Source organism: Rhinoderma darwinii, chromosome 2 (assembly GCF_050947455.1).
Source record: "Rhinoderma darwinii isolate aRhiDar2 chromosome 2, aRhiDar2.hap1, whole genome shotgun sequence".
In the NCBI taxonomy this organism is placed as follows: Eukaryota; Metazoa; Chordata; class Amphibia; order Anura; family Rhinodermatidae; genus Rhinoderma; species Rhinoderma darwinii.
Genome location: NC_134688.1, coordinates 78,441,492 through 78,466,112, shown reverse-complemented (window position 1 = coordinate 78,466,112; position 24,621 = coordinate 78,441,492). Strand labels below are relative to the sequence as shown.

At 42.6% G+C, this 24,621-nt stretch overlaps 1 protein-coding gene across 2 annotated transcripts in view; it reads right to left on the bottom strand.

Annotated features, from left to right (window-relative positions):
• Window positions 1–24,621, bottom strand: part of CERS5 (ceramide synthase 5) — a 67,162-nt gene that overhangs the window by 12,184 nt on the left and 30,357 nt on the right. The window contains exons 3-10 of one of the 2 annotated variants that reach the window (XM_075851801.1): window positions 20,712–20,842; window positions 15,910–15,967; window positions 14,710–14,760; window positions 13,569–13,661; window positions 7,313–7,441; window positions 5,611–5,717; window positions 4,210–4,366; window positions 3,932–3,961 (exon numbers count right to left, since the gene is read on the bottom strand). In XM_075851801.1, coding sequence (XP_075707916.1) covers window positions 3,932–3,961; window positions 4,210–4,366; window positions 5,611–5,717; window positions 7,313–7,441; window positions 13,569–13,661; window positions 14,710–14,760; window positions 15,910–15,967; window positions 20,712–20,842 — 756 coding nt within the window. The remainder of the gene's footprint in view (window positions 1–3,931; window positions 3,962–4,209; window positions 4,367–5,610; window positions 5,718–7,312; window positions 7,442–13,568; window positions 13,662–14,709; window positions 14,761–15,909; window positions 15,968–20,711; window positions 20,843–24,621) is intronic. The other variant, XM_075851800.1, reaches the window with a different exon arrangement.

Below are 24,621 nucleotides of genomic sequence, written 5' to 3'. Positions count from 1 at the left end.
CGGCTGGTATTCAAAGGCAGTTAAGAAAAAAAAAAAGCTGTGTGAATACACCCATAGAACTTCATTGTTCTGAAAATGGCCGTAATAAAAACCTCCGTCAAACGTTTTTCACTACCCTGCGAATGTAGCCTAAGCCAATATATGACCAATTGAAGTTACGGGCCCAAAGTGTAAACTGCACTAGTGACAGATTCTAATGAAAATATGCACTAAGGCAGATTCGCACGTAGCGGAATATCAGAAATGGAATTGTGTGCGGAAATTCCGCAGCATTTACAGTAGCAGCAAAGTGGATGAGTTAGTCAATCTGCGGAAAAAAACCGAGGCGTAAATGTTAATGGGCCTGCAGTGCGGAATTTAATTCAGCAGCATGTAAATTTTTGCTGCGTTTTTGTTGATTTTCTGTTGCGAGTTTTCCCCATTTAATTCAATAGGGATGCAAAACTCACAACTGAAAGCCAAGTGTTGAAACTTTGGCTATGTTCACACGGAGTATTTTGGGGGAGGAATATCTGCCTCAAAGTTCCAAACGGAATTTTGAGGCAGATATTCCTCCCCCAAAATACTCCGTGTGAACAGCAATTATCGCGCCGTTTTTCGCCCGCGGCCATTGAGCGCCGCGGGCATAAAACACGCTTTCTCCTGCCTCCCATTGAAGTCAATGGGAGGTCGGAGGCGGAAGCGCCCGAAGATAGGGCATGTCGCTTCTTTTTCCCGCGAGGCAGTTTTACTGCTCGCGGGAAAAAAAGACGCCGACGCCTCCCATTGAAATCAATGGGAGGCGTTCTTGGGCCGTTTCTGCCGAGTTTTGCGACGCGGTTTCCGCGTCAAAAAACTCGGCAAAAGACCCCGTGTGAACATAGCCTTTCAGTGTAATCGCAGCATTTACACTGCAAAAATAAATAAATAAAATAAAAAATCAGTTCAAGAGAAAAAAAAATAAAAAAATCACTTACCCAGAACGCCCTCCTCTCCTCTTGCAGGCTGGCCTCCTGGGGCGACGTTTCATCCCATGTGACCGCTGCAGCCAGTCACAGGCTGCAGAATCACATGGCCTGCAACGTCATCGTAGAAGGCCGGAGCGGACGTCAAAAGGAGGGAGGAAGTAAGTGAGCACATTTTTATGCAATGGAAATTCCGTCTGAAAAATTAAACCACTTTGTGGTGTGATTTTTCGGACGGGAGGTGCTGCAGGTCAGATACGCTGCGGGCCTTTTACGCAGCGTATCCGACCTGTGGGAACCTGGCCTAAAGGAAATGTTATAAAAGTATTTTGGTGTTATCACTTTTGGGCTTTTCAAACACTGACTGTCAGCGATACATCAACTTGTCCTCCAAAAGGACAGAGAAGGACAGATTGTTGACAAATTACAATAGGTTTTGTGTTTTAGATAGATCAAGCTCTTCAGATTTTTCCACAAAAGTGCCTTGTACGTCACCAACATGACCGTGTGCGATTCAGTCTGTAATACAGGGTACAACAGTTCAGGAACAAACGAGACATAGGAGCTGCACTGTAGCATAAAGTTGTGGCCTTGTGGGCGCTATCCTCAGAGGAATCTTTGACAAAAGACCTCACGCAAAGATCAAACCACAATCCGAAAGAGGCAGCGCTCCAGTTGTATAGAAAAATCCAAAATTTATTGAAGGCATTTTCAAGCTTCAAATGGGAAGGTGAAACGTTGCCTGTATGTTGGGGGGAATACATTTTGGATTTTTCTATACAACTGGAGTGCTGCCTCTTCTTTCGGACTGTGGGTACAACATTCTGTATCCTGGACCGAGATTTAATTCTTCAAACTCAGTGTATGCATCCAGGGGAGCACGCTGCTCTGCATAAAGACTCAGTATACTGCTGTATTGTGATAGCGCTATATGCATGGCACCATTGAAATCCGGTTTTTGTTTTTTTTTCCTCCAGAAACAGCGTCACGCCTGCAGCGCAGCCATATTCATTTAAGGGGGGATGAGCTGCAATACCATAAACAGCCAATAGACAAACATGATGGGTCTTTAAAAAAAAAAAAAGCAGATCCTTGTTAAGGCCCCATGCACATGAAATATTTGCGGTCAGTAAATACTGCACAGATGGGCTGCAGAGTGCCATCCGCATTTGTGGACTGTGCTCACAGTAATAAGTATAGGACAGTCCGTAAATGCGGAAAATAGGACATGTCCTATTTTCTGTGGCCCAGACACACAGCTATAAATAGACGGGAAGGTGTCCGTGCCTGATAGAAATGAATAGGTCAGTATTTTAACGCAACTACGGATCCGTAATTGCGGTTAAAATACTGACGCATTCATTTCTATCAGCCATCTATCATTTCTATCATCTCTTTAGCACCATTTTCGAGACCCATGTGATATGAATAGTTTTCTGTTCTGATAGTTACATTCAGGACTAAACATTTCCTACAGTTGGTTCACTAAATCCCATACTCCCTGCCATCCCATTGCCTACACTGTAGTAAAAAGAATGACATTTTCCAGACATAGGGGAACATTTCATACATACAGTACCAAAATGTTAACCATTTCATAGTTTAGGCCAATAAAAAGTGCCTAGTAACCTTCTCTGTTTACCTGGTGTAGCCATGCATTAATCTGTATGCAAGAGCAGCCGTCACACAATGTTCACCTCGGACAGTACACATTGTAGAATTGTTACAGGCATTTCCTAATAAATCAATGTACATGCACTTCGAGGATTTGTCACTAGTTTATTAATGCCCTCTCTCGTCTAATAGGCGCTTTGATGCTGATAACCAGTGTAATTTTTTTTCAAAAACGTTTATTATTTGCAAAGTTATGTGCATTTCTCTAAATATGCTAATTTGTCTATACTTGCCAGATGGGAGGTTACTCGTTCTTTTTGCTCTGGGCGGTGTAATGTTTTCTGTATGCTGCTGTCCAATCAGCTCACAGTTCGCCTCTTCCCAGCCCAGTAACACAGCTTTATCATATAGTACACATTTTCCATTATAGACTCTGTTTTCAACTAGTGATATCTCTTTTTTCCCCACAGTCAGAACTGCGATTAGAATCTTATCTTTGATATGCCACCAGAACCGCTGTTCTAGGTGGTCCACATCCAGAGATATGACTATTTGAAGTGATCCCCCTTCCCTCCAGCCTCAGTCTCTCACACTGTGTGCGAAGCAGCTTCATGCTGATAGGACAGCGTCAGAGGCTGCGATGTAGCTCCACCTCCGGAGAATTGCTGGTGTAGTGTAGCCTCATTTGCATATTTTAAAATAAGACTTTTTGGGGCACAATTTTCACTATCAGTGTGACAGCGCCTATTAGCTAGGAGATCGTGCATTACTAAATTAGTTTTAAAGTGCACCTATAAAAAATTGTAGAGCGGAAGTATCAAAATGGCTGCCTCCGTTTTTAGCAATCATTGTGATCGGGAATTTGATGTATTACCTAATTAAAAAGTATTTTTCTGGAATGTGATAAGATTTCCTTTTAGTTTGTAAGTAGGAGAGTAGATGAGAAGGTGTTATGGCTGCGTCACATGGGTGGATTATCTGCCTGGTGCACCTGGAGATAACACTATTGGCACATCTGCACATGGCAGTCAATTTAGAATGACACGATCCTGTCAAAGCCGAACACTTTGAGGTGTAACCAGAGTATATGACTTGTGGATAATCCACCTATGCTTATGAAGTTGGAAGCCCAGATTCATGAGGAAGCGCATAGCCAGGACCACTCAAGAATTTGGGCTGCAGTGGTATGCGACGATAAAGAGCAAGCAGGAAGTGAAGGGAAAGCAAGCAGGAAGTGAAGGGAAAGCAAGCAGGAAGGGAAAGCAAGCAGGAAGGGAAAGCAAGCAGGAAGGGAAAGCAAGCAGGAAGGGAAAGCAAGCAGGAAGTGAAGGGAAAGCAAGCAGGAAGGTGGAAACAGCACAGAGAAAACTTACAGGCAAAGGGTGACATTTTCCAGTTCCAACCTGACACAGAAAAATGAGGGAGAGAAAGAGTGAGGCAGGGAGTGCAAAGACATCAGAAGCTCTCCTCCCAACAGGGTCACCTTGTCAGGACGGAGCGGCAGTAGATAAGCAGTAGTCCCATAAGATTAGAAAAAGTCAAGGGAAAAGAAAGACTTTCAAACAGAAGGTACAGCCAAGAGAAGTAGATTTCTATTTCTTCTCCCCAGTGTACTTGAACACCCTACTATACACATCTGCATTCAACCTACCTTTCCCTTTGTCAGAGACCTGTAGGCTATCCGAATTATGAGGTAAGACCAAACAACGTGTAGAACTTGCAAGATGACCAAGAGACCGTTAAACAGCCACCATGAGGGATATGGACCAATCAGCTCCCAGCTCTCAAACATAGTCGTATTCAAGATCCTGCAAACAATACAGTTCAATAATTACCATCTATGGAAGAGACGACTTCAAACCAGACTAGACAGAACCTTTATATCCAGTAGGAAAGATTCCAGTTTGAATTATCGATGCATCAAAAGTACAGGGCTTCACTTTAAAAATTGTAATATTTTTAGAACACCCACGTAAGACTAACTTTTATACAGGAGACTTCTAGTGAAACAATACGCTCGATACGCTCTCCTGAACAGCAACCCACGTTTGTTCTCCGAGGTTTCTGACAAAGACCAATTACCTTGTTATTGTCAACTTTCACTCTATAGTCAGTGAGCAAAGCTTTCAATATGTAGCTTTAACATCTAACGTGCTGGCAAAACTTTTGTATACCATTTTCAAACCATAATGTCCCAGTATCTAGGCAACTAAGCTTGACTTAATTAAAACTTAAAGGGGGTTCCCAGTAGTATAACATTTATATTATAGACTAGTATGCTTTGATAAAAGAACAGTAAATCAGAGGTATGGTAATGTTCTTTCAGTAGCGACCTTTGATTTATGGTTACAACGTGAGGATGAGACTGTTGGGTGGGACTGATGCAGTGTGATTGACAGCTCTAGCCTATAACCCTGCTGCGCAGTCCTGGGTGAAGACTGTGGCCTTAGTGAAGCCTGTTTTTCCCTCCGCCTGACTGCAGTCTATTAAAAAACTTAAAGGGAACCTGTCACCAGCATTTCCCCTATTGAACTCTACTCACCCCTCGCTGGCCGCTGCGGTCAAATGTTCATTAGCGGTATCCCCTCTCCTAAACGCCTCCTCTGACCATAAACAGTCTGCAAACATTTTATGGTAATAATCCGGCAGTCTCATTCGTTCCTCTTATGCCTGCCCACCGCCGAAAACTGGCCCACCCTGAATGCTGTCAATCAAAAGTAAGGAGGCGGGGTTAACTCGGAAAGGCTTGAGGAATGAAGAGATGACCCTTTTTGAACGAAGATATGACTTATGCTCATTAGCTTACGGAACAGGAACACTAAAAAAATGGAATACTAAAAAAGGTACAGAGCCAACTTCGTAGTTATAGGTTACATAAAAATGAATTTCTCATCCACTTCCACCAGGTATTACTGGTTTAATAGGTAAAATGCTGGTGAATGGCCCCCTTTAATTTACTAAACCCCGACAATCGCTTTGAGAAGATTGAAAGGATTGCGTACCTATAAAACTAAAAATAAATAAAAATTTTAAAAAAACACCAAACACTTACCATGTTGGAAAAATCACAAGTCGTGTGGTAACAAACATAAGCCCAAACATCATGAAGAGGCCATCACATATTCTCTGGTACTTTGCATAATTGGTCATTTTTGCTGCCTTTCAGGGAAGGAGACATAGCATTAAAAATAATAAATGCAACATCACATACTATTCAGCTCATGGGACCAATAATCTGATCTTCTTCTATGCCATAGCAAGTATTTCTAGAAGTGAGTGACGCAGACAAACGCATAATTCTAAATGACCAAATGTTTTACAATTTTGTTTACGAACGGCTGCAAAAGTCCTGAAATTAAAAAGCAATCCGTACTCTTCTATTCTTTCCCCCAGCGGTTCAGCTCGGAGGCTGCGGCTGTCCTCCCAGTGTTTGTTTACATATGAGAAGATAGTCACTGCTGCAGCCAGAGGGCTTATTGGTCAGCAGGCGATGGGCCTTATGATGCCTAGGAATACCATTTGTCACCACTTAGCAGTCTAATCGGCTGCATCGGTCACATGCTACCCGCATGTAAACAAAAACCGAAGTGTCAGCGCTGAATCGCCAGGGAAAAGATTAGGGGAGTACGGATTGCGGTTTAAATTTTAGACATTTTCAGCCGTTCGTAAATTTAAAAAACATTTAAAAAATAAAATAAAATGTTTTACCAGACCAGGTAACTCTTTTAAAGAAAGGATAATTGCTGTAAAAAAAAGTGAGCTCACAATATGGTTTTGGAAACTCTTCCCATATGGGTGGTTAGCATTGCCTACTCTTCTGTTTTTTTTTTTATATTTGACCAGTATAATTTAAGATGGTGTTTGCAAATATTAAAGGGAAACTCCCACCTGCACAACCGATCGATTGAAAGAAAAAGTAACTTCCCTATTATTTTGTGTCTACAGAACCTATGCAGACCTGTGCGTCTCCATGGTAACAGACTACATACAAGCCCTGTGCAGACTGATCCTGCTTTCACACTCCCTTCCATATTTCCTCTTCTACTTGCTAATCTCTATTTCTTAGATTAGTAAGAATAAGGACAGATGGAAGGGAGTGTGAAAAGCCTGTGTAGTCTGATTCTGCAGTCTGTTACCGTGCGATACATAGGTTTGTATAGGAGATGAAAGCAAAACCACAAAATAGGAGAAAGTAAAGATTTGGTTCATTTTTCATTGTAAATACATATGAACATAAGAAACTTTAGTTGGCAGAAGATTTCAGTTTCCAGATCCTGATGATTACAATATAGGTTGATGGCTGATGGGTCGATATCTGTTGGCCTCATAGCTTTTAATTCCCTTCAGTTAATTATCCTACCAAAATGTCCACAAACATAAAATACATGGACCTGCTGCTTGATCAGGTTTTTGAGTTAAAAAAACAAACTAAACAAAAATAAATAAATAACTTTTCCCCAGAAAATGCCGTTCTTGTCCTTGGGCTGGGTCTGGTATTGCAGCCGATTGAGGTCGAGCTGTAATACAACACAAGCCATGGACAAGAATGGGTTTCTGAGAGAGGGGGGGGGGGGGGGACGACGACAATTTCTTCTAATCCTGGTAAACACCGTTAATGTCTCCCATGTCACAATACAGTTTGTGTGCTTTCATTATGAAAAGGTCCATTAGGAGACAAATCTACAGAATTATACATTTTGCATGAAGTTTCACTATGTAAACAAGATTATATATTCCTGTTCAGAGCAACCTACCTCCAGCAAGAAATCAGAAGCATCATGCAGGCACATCACCAGAGTCCCGACTCGGACCATGTTATTTACATAGGAAAACGATATGAGGCCAACAGTGGCCAAATGATGAACAAACATGATTAAGAAGTCCTGTCAATTAGGAAATACACAAGATCAGACATGGAAATCACGACAAGCACGGTGATCAAATATTTCATACATCTACATCCTAGTTACATGGCTAGATGCAGTGGGCGATGTAGCTGACCAATTGTCATTTGACCTGGGGTCAAGGAATCAGATCTTTCTAAGCCTAGATTCACACCAGCGTATGAAACTGCCGTTTTCCACATCCAAGGTGCATCCGTGCTGCGCCCCTGCGGGTTATCACCTATCCCTCAAAGACTAGTCTATGGAAGGATGCACGAAGTGCAAAAAAAATAGGACATGTCCTATTTTTTAACGGACACTCAACACGGTCCGTTGAAACAACGGCCTTGTGAACGGCCCCATTGAATTACATAGGTCCGTTGTTTTCACGGTCACACGAACGTATTACACGTTGGTGTGAATAAGGCCGGTCAGAATCAACAAACTTATACAAATGGAGGAAAACGACATCTGACAGATACACAAATGAGAGTTTACACATGCAGCCCTGAAGAATCAGAATTGTTAAGTTGTAACATAGTAGGAATTAAAGTGCACCTACACTTGTGTTCTCCCGCCTCACCTGACAACGGGCGTGGAGAGACGGGTGTCATACGGTTATCACAGCAACTATACAGACTAGCAAGCAGGAGCGTCCCCCTACGCCTCTTATCAGGTCGGGCGATCACAAGTGGAGGTACATTTTAACTACTAGTACTACTACATTACAACTTAAAGAGGCTCTGTCACCACATTAGAAGTGCCCTCTCTCCTATATAAGGAGATTGGCGCTATAATGTAGGTGACAGTAATGCTTTTTATTTTTAAAAAAACGATCTATTTTTACCACTTTATTAGGGATTTTAGATTTATGCTAATGAGTTGCTTAATGCCCAAGTGGGCGTGTTTTTATTTTAGACCAAGTAGGCGTTGTACAGGGGAGTGTATGACGCTGACCAATCAGCGTCATGCACTCCTCTCCATTCATTTATACAGCAGCATCACGTTCTTACTAGAACACGATGTGCAGTCACATACACAGACATTAACGTTAATCAAGTGTCCTGATAATGAATATACATGACCTCCAGCCAGGACGTCCTGTGTATTCAGAATCTTTTGTGAGATTTCTAGCAAGGGAAACAAAATCTCGTTTACATCGTAATCTCGCGAGATTACGCGTGGCTTGCTGGAATCTCACAGAAAAGATTCCGAAGTGTCAGGATTCTGAATACACATGACGTCCAGGCTGGTCCTGGCTGGTGGTCATGTATATTCATTGTCAGGACACTTGATTAACGTTAATGTGTGTGTATGTGGGTGCACATCGAGTTCTAGTAAGAACGCGATGCTGCTGTGTAAATGAATGGAGAGAATTGTATGACGCTGACTGGTCACTGATTGGTCAGCGTCATACACTCCTCTGTACAACGCCCACTTGGTCGAAAGTAAAAACAGTAGTTTAAAATAGATCGTTTTTCTAAATAAAAAGCATTACTGTCACCTACATTATAGCGCTGATCTCCTTATGCAGGAGATAGGGCACTTATAATGTGGTGACAGAGTCTCTTTAACACTTCTAGTTCTTCAGGGCGGAGCACGTGACATAACAGGTGGCAAATTTGTATGACAACCACGGCTCTATACCACAGCACGCTTCCACTGATGAAGAATTTTTTCACAGCAGGGCATACCAGTCAGACAGAATGGAGTAGAAAGGGCCTCACATGGAGGGTTTGTGGTCATAAAGGGAGTCTGCGGCATGTGCTGTGGGATTGTCCTGATATACATAGATACTAGAAACAGATATTTACTTTGTTAGAATCTGTTTCACTTCCAGGTTCCTACATCCCCTCATTTAGCTTTCCTTTTTTTTTTTTTTTACATATTGACGATGTTCCTCCCAGATTTATCATTTTGGTAACGGCAAAGCTGGTCTTGACCAGACATTGGAAGAGTGCTGCTGCACCTGTGTTGGAAGAACGGTTAGGGTATGTTCACACGGAGTGTTTTCAGCAGGTTTTCGGGCCGTAAACGTGATGAAAAATTGGAAGCAGAAGGCGTCCAAATATCTGCCCATTGATTTCAATGGGAAAAACGGTGCTCTGTTCCGGTGGGGCTTCCTCAGCTGTTTTTGGAGACATTTTTCATAGGCTCTATAGAAAAACCGCTCCAAAAACAGCAGTTAAAAACGCCGCAAAAAAACACGACGGATTAAAAAAAAAAAAAAAAAAACATCTGAAAATCAGGAGCGGTTTTCCCTTGAAACCAGCTCCGTATTTTGAGACGTTTTTTATTTTGTGTGCGCACATGCCCTTATTGTTAATCAACACCTCTTTTGCTTATTAAAAAAAATAGCATACGTCAACTTCTCCTTTCCCAAATTTACCAATATCTGGACATACTGGAGAGTTAGTCCTTTCTGCCAACGAGAATAGTAATGAGACTGAACGTAAAACCCTATTATACAACTAGAAGTGAATTTGCAAATCCGGTTAGCTTTAAGAGGCTGTGATTTTCTATCGTTCAAACTGTATTTCTGACATTTATACTATGCATCTATTCTTTTCTTTGAAAATCAATAAACTATTGAACCAAAAGGGCCTCACATCCCAAAAATGCACGGGGAGCCTCTTGTACATAAATACACAGTCCTGCATTGTACAGCATTTACTGGAAGCTTCACCTTACAATCTCCAATGTCAGCACTACAACAGCTTCTAGCAGGTATAGCGTATAGGTGGGGGAACCGCAATCCTCACCTCTCTGCGGGTTGCTCCCAATCAGAACAGTATATTAGGGAATTGATAATCATGTAATTCACCGATCCAATCTTTAGGTGATCTTAATTAGAAATACCATCAATGTATTGAGTGGGACAGTGTTACAGTCAAAGTGCCCGGTTAGAAGTTGTGCGGCTTCATGGAAAAAGCAAAAGCTCCCTAGGCATCGAAAGGGGGTCTCAGTGGTTGGACTACCACCCATCAAACATTGATGGCATACTGATTAGATTATGTTTATTGTTGGAAAACACCCTTAAAAGGGTAACTAAACTTTTAAAAAGGTTTTGACATATCATAGTGACCTGTCAGAAGTTTTCATCTGTGGGGGGGAGGTCAGAGCACCGAGACCCCCACAATCGCTAAATCGAAGCGGCAGAAGTGCTCGGCTGATGGATGTATGGACTCAGAATTTCTATTGGGCCCGTACACCACCTGCTCAGAAATGAAGCGGCACACTGCCACTTTGTTTCAGCGATCGGTGGGGGATCAGATAAAACATTCTCATCCATATCGACAAGATGCCACATCTAAGTTAAAAACTTGGCCTTACAGAGTTACTTTGAAAAGGCAAAGTGCAGAATAGGCTATGAGGATTTATTTTTCTTAATAAGAAGCTGGCTGTCTTGAATTATTGAAACACGAGGGCAAGAGATGAAGAAAGAATGTGGTTGTGTCCCGATCGCTTCAAATACCAGTGGAGAGTACAGGAAATGTAGTCACAAGACCGCTGTGATCTGTCCTGTTCTAGTATGAAGCAGGATATTCACTACAGTGTGCAGATGCCATGAACTCGCTCCTAAGCAGAAACTGCACAGGTAAATGCTACATCCATGTTATATTGCTCATGCACAAGATAAGATCTAGTTGTAGATAAGAAGTGCTTCTTTAAGAACAGCGCGCTAAATAAACTTCGCCCTAAAGCTTTACTAAACATAACATACAAGTTTATCCACTAAGACGGATCCACATACTAGAAGTCCCCATACATTTATTACTCTATACCATGGCAGAGTTCTAATATTCCTGTAACATGGTTATCCAACTCCAATGGTCTTTGCATCCAGTACATTTAAGAGTCAAGAAACCAATCGTAATCCGCATCAAAAACGCCACAAATATCACCCCCTATTGTTTTCAAAGTGACGCAGGGGAGATTTTTAAAGAGTATCTATCACCAGATTTCGCAATAAAAACTGCGTACATTATTAATTAGATCTTAGACCTGATGAAGCTGAAGTACTTACTTAAAAAAATCCATGTCAGAATGGCTGTATAACACTCCGTTTTCCTGCCGGATATTAAAACGAACATGTTATGAGCCAAGTATATGCATGATGTAATCTCCATCTCCTCCCATCTAGAGCCAGTTCTTATCAGTGCCCCTCCTCCCCCACACCATGCTGAAATCACACACATGCTTATTCCAAGCTGCAGTCCCCCTGGCTCTGCAATAAGGGTGTGTTCACACGCAGTGAGCAAAAATGTCTGAAAATACGGAGCTGTTTTTCAGGCTTAAAGAGGCTCTGTCACCAGATTTTGCAACCCCTATCTGCTATTGCTGCAGATCGGCGCTGCAATGTAGATTACAGTAACGTTTTTATTTTTAAAAAACTAGCATTTTTGGCCAAGTTATGACCATTTTTGTAATTATGCAAATGAGGCTTGCAAAAGTCCAAGTGGGTGTGTTTAAAAGTAAAAGTCCAAGTGGGCGTGTATTAGGTGCGTACATCGGGGCGTTTTTAATACTTTTACTAGCTGGGCGCTGTGAAGAGAAGTAACATCCTCTTCTCTTCAGAACGCCCAGCTTGTGACAGTGCAGATCTGTGACGTCACTCACAGGTCCTGCATCGTGACGGCCACATCGGCAGCAGAGGCTACAGTTGATTCTGCAGCAGCATCAGCGTTTGCAGGTAAGATCGACTTACCTGCAAACGCTGATGCTGCTGCAGAATCAACTGTAGCCTCTGGTGCCGATGTGGCCGTCACGATGCAGGACCTGTGAGTGACGTCACAGATCTGCACTGTCACAAGCTGGGCGTTCTGAAGAGAAGAGGATGTTACTTCTCATCAGAGCGCCCAGCTAGTGAAAGTATTAAAAACGCCCCGATGTACGCACCTAATACACGCCCACTTGGACTTTTACTTTTAAACACACCCACTTGGACTTTTGCAAGCCTCATTTGCATAACTACAAAAATGGTCATAACTTGGCCAAAAATGCTCGTTTTTTTAAAATAAAAACGTTACTGTGATCTACATTGCAGCTCCTATCTGCTGCAATAGCAGATAGGGGTTGCAAAATCTGGTGACAGAGCCTCTTTAAACAGCTCCTGATCAGACTTTTTTTGAACTCGCGTTTTTCGCTGCATTTTTTTACGTCCGTTTTTCAATGGAGTCAATGAAAACCGCCTCCAAAAAATGTCCCTAGAGGGGACATGCACTTCTTTGACGCGGGCGTCTTTTTACGCGCCGTCTTTTGACAGTGACGCGTAAAAATACACCTCGTGGGTACAGAACATTGTAAAATCCATTGAAAGCAATGGGCAGATGTTTGTAGGCGTATTAGAGCAATTTTTTTCTGGCATAATTGGAGGCGTAAAACGCCTGAATTACGTCTGAAACCACTGCGTGTGAACATACCCTTAGAGAGCCGGTCTTCCAGCAGCAGTTTCCGTGCGGAATTATCTGCTGCTTTCTTTTACTTGCCTGTCTGCAGCTTGTACTGAGCATGTGTGACATTTCAGCATCGTGCAGGGGATGAGGGACACGGATAGGCGCTTCTCAGCTCTACGTGGGAGAGGATTGAGTTTCTCTCATAAATGCACTTGGACTCAAAACGTTAGTTTTAATATCAGGCTAGAAAACTTCAAAATGGCTGTAGAATCCTCAGAAATTTTCAAAAATCTAACAGATCTATTTAATACTGTATGCAGTTTGTCACGTGAAATCTGGTGACATATCCTCCTCTGTAAGCCCTTTAAACTGTTGGGATTGGAGTAATCTCTGATCCCAGCCCTTGCAGCAGGAGCCTGTCATTTAAAAATAGGCTCCTAGGGTGATCGCACAGCACAGCTTTTATGCCCGTTCGATCACAATGACTTACATGTACGTCATTCTGCGGGAACTTTTACCTGGGCAAATGATTTGGCAAACGAACGCTTGTGTGAATGCTTGTTCCTGATCCGGATGTGTAAACAGGGTAGTGATCCACTGACAAACGAGAAAACGCTGTTAAAATGGAGCAAACAAACGCCGATCGACATGTGATATTGTTGATCGGAGCTGGTTTACCGGGCAGAAAATCTACTCATGTAAAAGGGCCCTTATGCTCTGGAAACTCTTACCTTGCGTTTGATATCTGTAAATTGGGAGAACATTAGGGACCAGTAAAATGCCAGCTCTTGAATATAATAGTAGTACAGACCCAAAGTGAGTGGCTGCAAAGGAAATGAACACATGTAGAGTTAGATAAATTGAAGATTATAATTTAGATATGTAACATAGACATCACACAAAAGATACAAAAATAAAAAAAAAAAAATAAATCACACTTCAACACCAGCCAGATTAAAACATGACTAAAGGCCCTTTTACACGGGCAGATATTCTGCCCAGTTATTGAGCGCTGATTGATAATACAGCATGTGGATCTGCACTCATTCGCTCCATTTAAACAGAACAATCGGAATGTATTGGGACGAACGACAGTTAATACAATAATTTGTCCCCATACATTCGCATCTGGCCGCCGTCACATCCCCTATTTACACGGTGAGATGTGCTGCCGACAAGACAATTTTTCTGGCCGCATAAAAGATCTGATCAGCCGTCAAACGAGCGTTTACTTGTTTGTCAGCTGATCGTTGCCCGGTTTACACAGGGCAAGGATTAGGAATAAACGTACATACAAGCGCTCGCTTGCAAATCATTGGACTGTGTAAAAGGGGGTTTAGGCTCTGTTCACACTCGCGCCATGGCTTCCATTATTATCGGAGCCACAGATTATGATGACTCAATCCCAATTGATCTCATTAAGGATGGGTTGACACCAGAGTTCCGTATTCTGTTGTGCTCGGTCAGAGGACCAGAACAAGGAATGAACCATAAGTGCCGATTCCGTTACACACTATGGATTTTAATGAGTTCCGTTAGGGTGTCTGTAGTATTATCGAAAATAGCACGGCATGCTGCGCTATAGTTTCCGGTATTCTCGGCCAGATCTGTAACGGAGGCCCCCAACGGTGCCTCCAGTGCAGCTGTGAACGAGGCCGAACTCATAATGGGACCAAAAAAAAAATTTTACATTATTTTCTAAGTTACAGAAAAGTGTGAAGAGGAAAGAATTTGTGGCATTGCACGTAGCGTTACAAAAGCAGCATCATAACCACCACGCCGTTTTCACTATAGTCAGAGCAGTAGGACAGCCTGCAAGAGTTTTGGTTGTTCAAGCCCTGACACTGTCAGATGAAGGTGCAGCATCTCTACCTGATAGGGGTAGTTGTACCAGCACTGTCGTGTATCCCAGAACCAGGATGTCTGCAAAGTAAAAAGAGAACAACATCACAATAAAAATACACACAAAAAAAGTTCTAAAATGAACAAAAATCTGATTTTTTTAAAGAGTGTTCTGTTCTATTATTCAGCGTCTAGCAAAGGTATATTCTACCTAAAAAAAATATATTATTTATATATATATATATATATATATATATATATAATAAAAAAAAATTATAATAATCTTCTGACAAGTCAGATGATACGATACTTGGACAAAAACATGTGCACATCTACATGGGCTTTAACTAGACATCATATTATACGTAACAGATCAGTTTAATGGCATTGTCAGAAAAAAGTCCTCCACAAAAGTGTGTGCCACAAATTTGGAAGCACACAATTCTATAGAACGTCTTGCTATAGCATCCGACCAAATGTGACCCAACTTTGCTACCGATTGTCCACTTTAGACCATCCCCTTTTTGTTAGAAGGGTCCCCTGACAATCAGTTGATTATATGGTGTTTGCCTGCAGGGACCCTCAGCGATCAGCTGTGACCTGTGTGGGTACCTGGCAAGGGTTTAATTTTCCCTGCAGCGCCACGACAGAGCAATGAGGCATTAAATAGAGCCCTTACGATGAATGGTCAAAGCGAGACATGCCGTGTAGCTACTCCGCTCCCTGCAACAGATGTGTCCTAAACGGGTGGCTCCTGTTCAGACAACCCCTTTAACCTTCAATCACGTCACTGTTCATTTTCTACATAAATAGACTAAGGCACAGTTTGGAGTCTCCATGTGGATGTACATAAGGGGTTAACAGTTGGTGGTGTACACATTATAAGACCCGCTAATGTTTAATTACCAGACAGGAAGCATCTGCACTTTGAACTTGGCAAGAATAAGTGCACAGAAAAAAAATACAGTGTATTGCTTCCAGTTAGAAGGGCTACTCTGCCAGGCATAGGATTACACATTGTTTAGTTTATTCTATCAAACCAAGTAAAAGTTGCCAATTTCCATTCACTGTCAAAACACGGTCTTCATTTCTGAAAACAGCGTGGATATCACAAACCATGCGTCAGCTGACACATCATGAAAGTTTGTTTCTGTAGCTTGGCAGAGGACTTCTCCCTGTTTATTGTATTCTCTCTGTTCTGGGAGCACGATGTACATGCAGGCTACTCACCGTCCAGAGAAACCATACTCCATAGAAAAGGATATATAAGTAAAATATAAACCTCCACCTAGAAAGAAAGACAATATAATGAAAACACGAAAGAGAAACCATTACGAGGCCCACTTCAGTTTTTTGGTTCCGATTTTGACAGGGAAACTGTCGGAATCAGCGCCAAAAAACACCCGAAAATGCCTCCTATTGATTTCAATGGGATGCAGAGGCAGGTTTTTTTTTTTTGTTTTTTTTTTCTTCTTTTCACGTGGCTCTTAGCTGGTCGCAGGGGGAAGAAAATAAATAAATTTAAGGGAAAAAAACTCGGCATGTCCATTTTTGACACAGTTCCACCTCTGTCCTCCCATAGCAATCAACACAAAATAGGTTTTTCGCTGCGTTTTTTTCCCGCCATCCTCAATGGCCGCAGGTGAAAAACGCCATGAAAGCTGCAGTAAAAAAAGCGCAGGCAGGTCAAAATCTGCCTCAAATTTCCTGAAGGAATTTTGAGGCAGATTTTTTCTGCCTGCAAAATACTCCGTGTGAACTAGGGGTTTATTCCATCAGGAAAATACCAAAGGCCTAAAAAAAACAAAAAAAAAACAATCACTGTGGGCCCTTTCACACGGGCAGATTCTTGACATTGCATCATGTCAAGCTGCGCTCGTTTGCGCCATTTGAACCGCAATGATCAGAACGTATGGGGACAAATGAGCGTTAAAAATCGCTCGTCCCTATATATTTGCATCTTGAAGACGGCACGTCCCGTTTGCTTATGGGCAGCACATTAATCCTCCCCCACGTAACCATTTTTTGGGCCACATAAAACATCTGATCAGCCGACAAACTAGTCTTTACTCGGCTGATCGCTTACACAGGGCAATGACCGGGAACATGTATTTGTGCGCGTGCCGTTTGCCTGATCATTGGCCCGTATAAAAAGGCTCTTCGGTCTACTAGTCCATTATCCTTTTTATGCATTGACTAATTAAGAGATCTCTATGGCTTAGTAAATGTGATATTGTCATTAACATAACCTGGGAATATCCAAGGATTGTTCCGATTAGTTCATTAGATAACAGAAAGCCTTATTATTATTCAGTAAGAACGAAAATCCATCGGATCATGGCCACACCTTAATCTGATAAAACGTGCACCACACCTAGCAATTCTCACAATCCAATAACTGAATAGTGAATGCAGGTATGATGGACGGGGGATATCATGGAAACCGGGCAGCTTTCCTGACAACATTTTATTTTGTAGCCTGAGCACCGGCACATTTGTTTCTCTTGCTGGCACCAGGTATGGTTTCGTTTGTTTAGGCCTCTTTCACACAGCCATAATCTGGGCGCATTTTTGCATCCGTATTACACAATCTAATTTCTGGGTCAGTTGAAGTGCAATAGATCTGGGCATTGCGGCCATGATAAAGCCGCAAAACGCACCCGTTTTATGGCCTTAGAGCTTATTCAGACGAACATATAAATATTCCGAAAGACGGACGTTTTTATTAATGGCTGTCATGCAACTGCATGTATTTCTATGGGGCTATTCACACTAGGGTTGTTATTGTTACGATACCAGAATTTGGACTTCGATACCGATACCTTGTGTAGTATTGCGATTTTTGATACCAAAACGATACTTTGCCAACAATAATAAAAAAAAAAAAAATTAATAGGTTCTTCCATTTTCTGATGTGAGGCACGTGGTGTGATGAATTTTGAATGTGCCTCACATTAAGGCTGGATTCACACGAGCGTTGCGTTTTTGCGCGCGCAAACAACGCGGCGTTTTGCGCGCGCAAAAACCATTTGACAGCTGCGTGTGTCATCCGTGTCTGATGCGCGGCTGCGTGATTTTCGCGCAGCCGGCATCATAGAGATGAGGCTTGTCGACGCCCGTCACTGTCCAAGGTGCTGAAAGAGCTAAATCTCAGCACCCTCGACAGTGAATGCCGAACACAACAGCGAAAAACCTGTAAAAAAAAAAAAGATAATGTTCCTACTTACCGAGAACTTCCCGGCCGTTGCCTTGGTGACGCGTCCTTGGTGACGCGCCTCTCTTGACATCGGGCCCCACCTCCCTGGATGACGCGGCAGTCCAAGTGACCGCTGCAGCCTGTGATTGGCTGCAGCCTGTGATTGGCCTGTGATTGGCTGGAGCTGTCACTTGAACTGAAGTGTCATCCCGGGAGGTCGGACTGCAGGAAGGAGACAGGAGTAATCGGTAAGTTAGAACTTCGGTTTTTTTTTTTTTACAGGTTCATGTATTTTGGGATCGCAAGTCACTGTCCATGGTGCTGAAACAGTTTAACTCTTTCAGCACCATGCACAGTGAATGTCTCCCGACGTCGCGGACCAGAATTTTTTTTGCCGAGTTTGGCCGAACCCGGTGAAGTTAGCTTCGGTTGTCGGGGTTCGCTAATCGCAAAGACACTCCGTTTGGATGTTCGGAAACAGAAAAGCACGTGGTGCTTTTCTGTTTACATTCATCCTTTTGACAGCTGTTGCGCAAACACGCAGTTCGCACGGAAGTGCTTCCGTGCGACATGCGTGGTTTTCACGCACCCATTGACTTCAATGGGTGCGTGATGCGTTGAAAACGCTGAATCAACGGACATGTCGTGAGTTTTTGGCAACAGAGCAACGCTGCGCAAAAAACGCTGCCATGTCTGCACGGCCCCATTGACAAATATAGCTACGGGCAACGCATGTGAAAATCACGCGCGTTGCACGCGCGTATTTTACGTTCGTCTGAATAAAGCCTAATCGTAATTAACCCCATCATGTTTCTCAGTCATAATTGACATTGGGTTAATGTGTAAGGTACATGATGGGGTTAATTACTATTAAGGAGAAGCTCATCACACCACGTGCCTTATATTAATAAGTGAAAAGTTGTTGTTTTTTTTGTTTTTTTATAGATTACACCTCATAAATGACGCAAAAAAATTGTTGCGCAAGTTATTACAACCGCACCAATACCGAATGTGTATATTTTTTGTATTGAGACTTATTTTAATGTTTATTGTAAATGAAATGTGTATGTGTATTTTTTTTTTTATCTAACATTACTTTATGTTTTTATTTTTACATTTTAATGTACTAGCATAGATCTGTATGCCAGTGCATTAGCCTGTGTATGGATAGTACACAGGCAGTTGTTAGGACATACCTAAGTATGCCCCAACAGGAAATCTTGTAATACAGCCCTGGGGTCCTTCAATGTACGCTGAGCAGTCTGCCCATATATGGTATGTCCCTCAATCGCGTCACAGGGATTTCCTGTGATGCGATCTAAGGGGCATCCCTCCTCATTCTCCCCTTGAATGCTGCGGTCAGTTTTGATCGCAGCGTTCAGGGGAATAGGGCGGCTATGAGAGGTTTCTCTCATCTCCGCCCTTAGAGCGGGGCTGTGTAATACAGCCATTGCCGCGCTCCTGACAAGCATGCGATCAGCATGAGGTGATGCGCCGGCCATTTCGGTCTTCAGTGCCGCCGCTCATTAGTGCAGCGCTGGTCGCATCACATCATGCTGACCGTGCACACTTGTCAGGACTCAGGAGCAGGACAATGGCTGAATCACACAGCCGCAGCCCCGCTCTCATACGTTCATGTGTTACTATACTGAGCTGTACAGCCGCACAGCTTAGTATCGAAATACATGAAATAACGGCATCGAAACAGTGTCGAAGTTTCAATGCATCGTGCATCCCTAGTTCACACAGCCGTTGTCTTAACGAACCGTGTGAAGAGCCCGTGAAAAAATAGGACATGTCCTATTTTGGTCCGTTTTCACGGATTCCCTCTATAGAATCAAGTCTATGAGGGATCCAAAACGGCAGCTTTTCACGGCTCATTTCGCACACGTTCGTCTGAATATAGCCTTACAGTGACGCATTCACACATCCGTATTACGGCTCCTTATGAGAGCCAGATATTTATTGGCTCCAGTTAAAGGGGAAGCAGGTAAATCATTTCCAAAAGCCCTCAATTCCATTTTTGGCAACAGGATAATGAGATACAGATTTTTCATGGACTGCGCTCAGAGTCCCTAGTTAGAGAAGTACATTACCATGGATTGTGAATATTTAAAAAGGAGTTATCCAGGATTAGAGAAACATGGCTGCTTTTTACCCCAAAAAGATAGCAGCACACCTGTCCACAGGTTGTGTGCGGTATTGCAGCACACCTGTCCACAGGTTGTGTGCGGTATTGCAGCACACCTGTCCACAGGTTGTGTGCGGTATTGCAGCACACCTGTCCACAGGTTGTGTGCGGTATTGCAGCACACCTGTCCACAGGTTGTGTGCGGTATTGCAGCACACCTGTCCACAGGTTGTGTGCGGTATTGCAGCACACCTGTCCACAGGTTGTGTGCGGTATTGCAGCACACCTGTCCACAGGTTGTGTGCGGTATTGTAGCACACCTGTCCACAGGTTGTGTGCGGTATTGCAGCACACCTGTCCACAGGTTGTGTGCGGTATTGCAGCGCACCTGTCCACAGGTTGTGTGCGGTATTGCAGCGCACCTGTCCACAGGTTGTGTGCGGTATTGCAGCGCACCTGTCCACAGGTTGTGTGCGGTATTGCAGCACACCTGTCCACAGGTTGTGTGCGGTATTGCAGCTCAGCCCCAATTACTTCAATACAGCGCAGCTGCAATAGTGGACAACTCAGACAGGTGTGGTGCGGTTTTTAAAAGAAAGCAGCCATGCTTTCTAATCCTGGACAAACCCCTTCCCACACTGTACATTCACGACGGGGGAAAAAAACAACATTTACGTACTTACATAGGGTGTATTTTCTACTTACATGCTCTCTGAAAACTTTGTTACTAAGCTTGGCTTATCCTGATTCCGCCTCTGCCTGAACCACCTCTGAATTTTACGTGCATCCCAGTCCAGCTGTTTTGATAGTCCCTCCAGGTGTTTCCCATCGGGACACTGGAGAACATACAGGAGAAGCATAAGAATAGGTTATATATCTTACATACATTAATACTATACAAGTAGGTCTTCATTCAAGGTTGATGAAGTGTTAGGCACATTTGCCTCAGATGCTTATTTTTTTTACTGCCCATCTCCCACTGTCCATTATTTCTACTGACAATTATAGTCGATTTTAGCAGGCTACATGAGAAGAGAAACGTAGTTATGCGACCTTAGGCTACGTTCAAACTTTGTAATTTCTCATCACGTTCCTGTTGCAATTTGACAGCCAAGACAGCATTGCATACTAGTAAAAAAAAAATAAAAAAATGCAAGGCTGATGTACCCAATATAAAAAGTAAATGAGAACGGTCAGTTAAAACAGATGAGTCATGGATCCTGTAAAAATTCACGGCATGACACGGAGTATACATGGATGGCCATCTACTTTCAGAGAAAACCAAGAAAGTGACCAAGGAGTCCCAAGTTCGGATAATGTGAAGGATCGCAAACACCGTGGAAACGGTTATCCAAGTAAAGAAAGCTTGAGGTAATATTACAACTTCACGGATCATTGGCGAGACCTTAAAGGGGTTTTCCCACGAGATACATTTATTTATGACCTATCCACAGGATAGGTCATAAATGTCAGATAGATGTGGGTGCCACCTCTGGGACCTGCACCTATCTCCAGAACGGGGCAACTCTAAACCCCATTCAGCCGCTGTGTGTTGTGGCTGAATGAGGTAAATTCCAACCATGAAAAATGTTATATGGTCGTGAGTTACGTAAACAGCGAAACTCTGAGCTACGCGGCATCTGTAACTGCCATTCACTACTATTGGAGTTGCGGAATCAGCGTAGCTACGCTGTTTATGTAACTCACGACCATATACCCTTTTTCATGGTCAAAATTCACCTCATTCAATGGCTGAACGGGGTTTAGGGGGACCCGTTCTGGAGAGAAGTGCGGGTCCCAGAGGTGGTATCCGCATCTAACTAACATTTAGGACATATCCTGTGGATACGTCATAGATGTCTCTCGTGGAAAAACCCCTTTGACTATAAAGGGACACTATTATGCTGTGTAAAGTTTGGGAGGTCTCGTCTCCAAAAAGGGACAAGCTGAAAGAATCGGTTATACAATTTTAAATCTCATATAACTCCTTTTAATGTCTATGGGCTTAAAAGACTGACACATAGAAAGCAGTCATTTTTTTCTCATACAACTCATTTAATGAATCCATTTAGAGAAAGGCAAACAAAACACACGATTAGTTGTTTTTTTTTACACCGAAACAAACATTACAGAACGGATACATCCTGAAACAGAAGCATTACCATTGAAATCAATGGTAATGTAAACGGAAGCTATAGTTTCTGTTCATTGGTTCCTCTGACGGGAAAGGATGAATGGAACCTGAAAGCTGATGTGAACAGGCCCTTAGTTTTCTTCCTGCTGGTGCTGATCTCCTGGTCTAGCATAATCTACCACTTCCCATACAAGAACCATTAACATAATATGGAGAGTATCGTGTCCATCTTGGTCATGAAGAGCGCGTCCACATTTTCAGCTGTTACAGAACCATTAACTGTCCCATAGTCCTATTCACTGGATGACAAAGCCACAAGGTTTTATCTGTAGTGTGTGTTCATTCAATTTATTATGATCATTGTATAAGATCTCCCTGTTCTGTACCCCCGGGTTCAGTAATTTACCCTGCATGAAGTTTCTGATCCATTAACCTTTAATACAATTGCTTGGTGATCAAACAGGGAGTGGGGCTGGGCGATAATTACCTAAATCAACATCACGATTAATTGAACATGTAACCTCGATTAAGTTTAATAAACTATTCGGGCCACACCCATTTTTGCATGCCACACCCCTATTTGCATGCTACACTATTGAACTAATGTTTATCCCCTGAGCCGGCTTTATACTACTGTATATAATATACTCAGACACTGCCCCACACAGTATATTGCCCTCATAGCTGCCCCATACAGTAATGCTCTCCATAGCTGCCCCATACAGTAATGCTCTCCATAGCTGCCCCATACAGTAATGCTCTCCATAGCTGCCCCCACGCAGACTCAATAGTGCCCGATAAAGATAAATATACATACTCCCCTAACGCCGCTCCATTGAAGAGTGGAAAGGATTCCTCTGCTCTGAGCGGGACGGCGGATACAGGCGCGATGACATCACAGCCTCGCATTCGGCAATACATAGTGAATGGTAGAGCAGGGGCCTTACAGTTGAATCCAATGATCGAGCAGGGGACTGTATCTGCATCCTGAAGATGCAGATACAGTTTAAACCAGGACATTTTTTTTTATAAAACCTCACCACACGAGCAAATCTATTAATTGCGCTGAATTTCGTTTTTTTTTCTTCGATTAATTGCCCAGCACTAAGAGAGTATCAGTATTTTTTTTTTTTTAATTATTGAATAATATTTCTACATGCATGGTACAGACAGATCTCAGGAACGAAGGTGCTGTTCTGAATCAAGTTTTCACTATCTGAAACTGAAGATTAATGAGCCCTAACAGATCAGACTGGATTAAAATATTTTTTTATTTTTTTTTACTAGCTAGTATAGCGCAGCAGACTACACTAGTCTATCTGCTAAAAACAACGGAAATCCACCAAAACCCATTAAAGTCAATCATTGAGTTTTGATCCAAAAACAGATCTCAACATCTAACTACAGAAAACACATCACATAAAAAGAAAAAAGAAAAAAACACACAAGCCAATATCTATTCACATGATATTAAAGATTACCTGTCACTACGTTATATAAGTTGCACTGGTTATCGGACATGATCCAGTGCTGGTTTTCTTTTTTTCCTTGACTCCTCGATCCAGAGATATGGCTGCCCCCCCCCCCTGTTGTGTTCGCACCTCTTATGCTAATTTGCTGTAGTTCGCCAACGGACATGAACTACCCTCATTCTTCAGAAGTAGAGCTAGCTTCCCAGCCTCGGATGCGGACCAATCAGCATGAGGTAGATTCAGATCAGCCAGGCACAACATGATCTCACGAGACGTAACTGTTCTGGTGAGATCACGGGGGGGCCATATCTCTGGAACGGGAAGGGGGCCAGGAAAAGAAAAAAACAAAAAAAAAAAAAAAACTGTGCTGGAATCAGGGAGACATCACTATTCAGGTCAGATAACCTGTTTAATTTATATGACCTAGTGACAGGTTCTCTTTAAGTACAAGGTGCAAATCTTACAAGACCTGTCAGGACCAAGTCGGAGAGCTTATCTCCCTGCTCTATGATCCTGTTCTGTCATTTCATACCCATGTGCTAACGTCTCACTCAGAGTTCACTTTCCTTGATGACAGGGATTTGACCTTCGTCACTGGCCCTGGATGACAGGTCCAAACTAAAGACGACACATAAGTATTAAGCCAGTTTAAAGCTGGTCATACACAAGATCTAATGTGTATGGGGGATGTCCAAAAACTATTTTATTTTGGTTGGTCAACAAAAATATCAAATATACATTCGATATAATTCTCTTGAAAATAAGCAAATGATATATTTTCTTTACAAAACACGCTTCACTTTTATATATTTATACCGGAGAGAGAGAGTCTCTTTGTATTAAAATGATGTATTCACACAGTTTTTTGCAGGAGGAAAATTCTGCCTCAAAATTCAGTTTGGGATTTTGAGGCAGATTTTGTCCTTCCTGCACTCCCTTTGCCACGATTTTCGCTGCGTTTTTCGCTCACGCACATGGAGTCCTACGGGCAAAAAACTCCACGAAATAC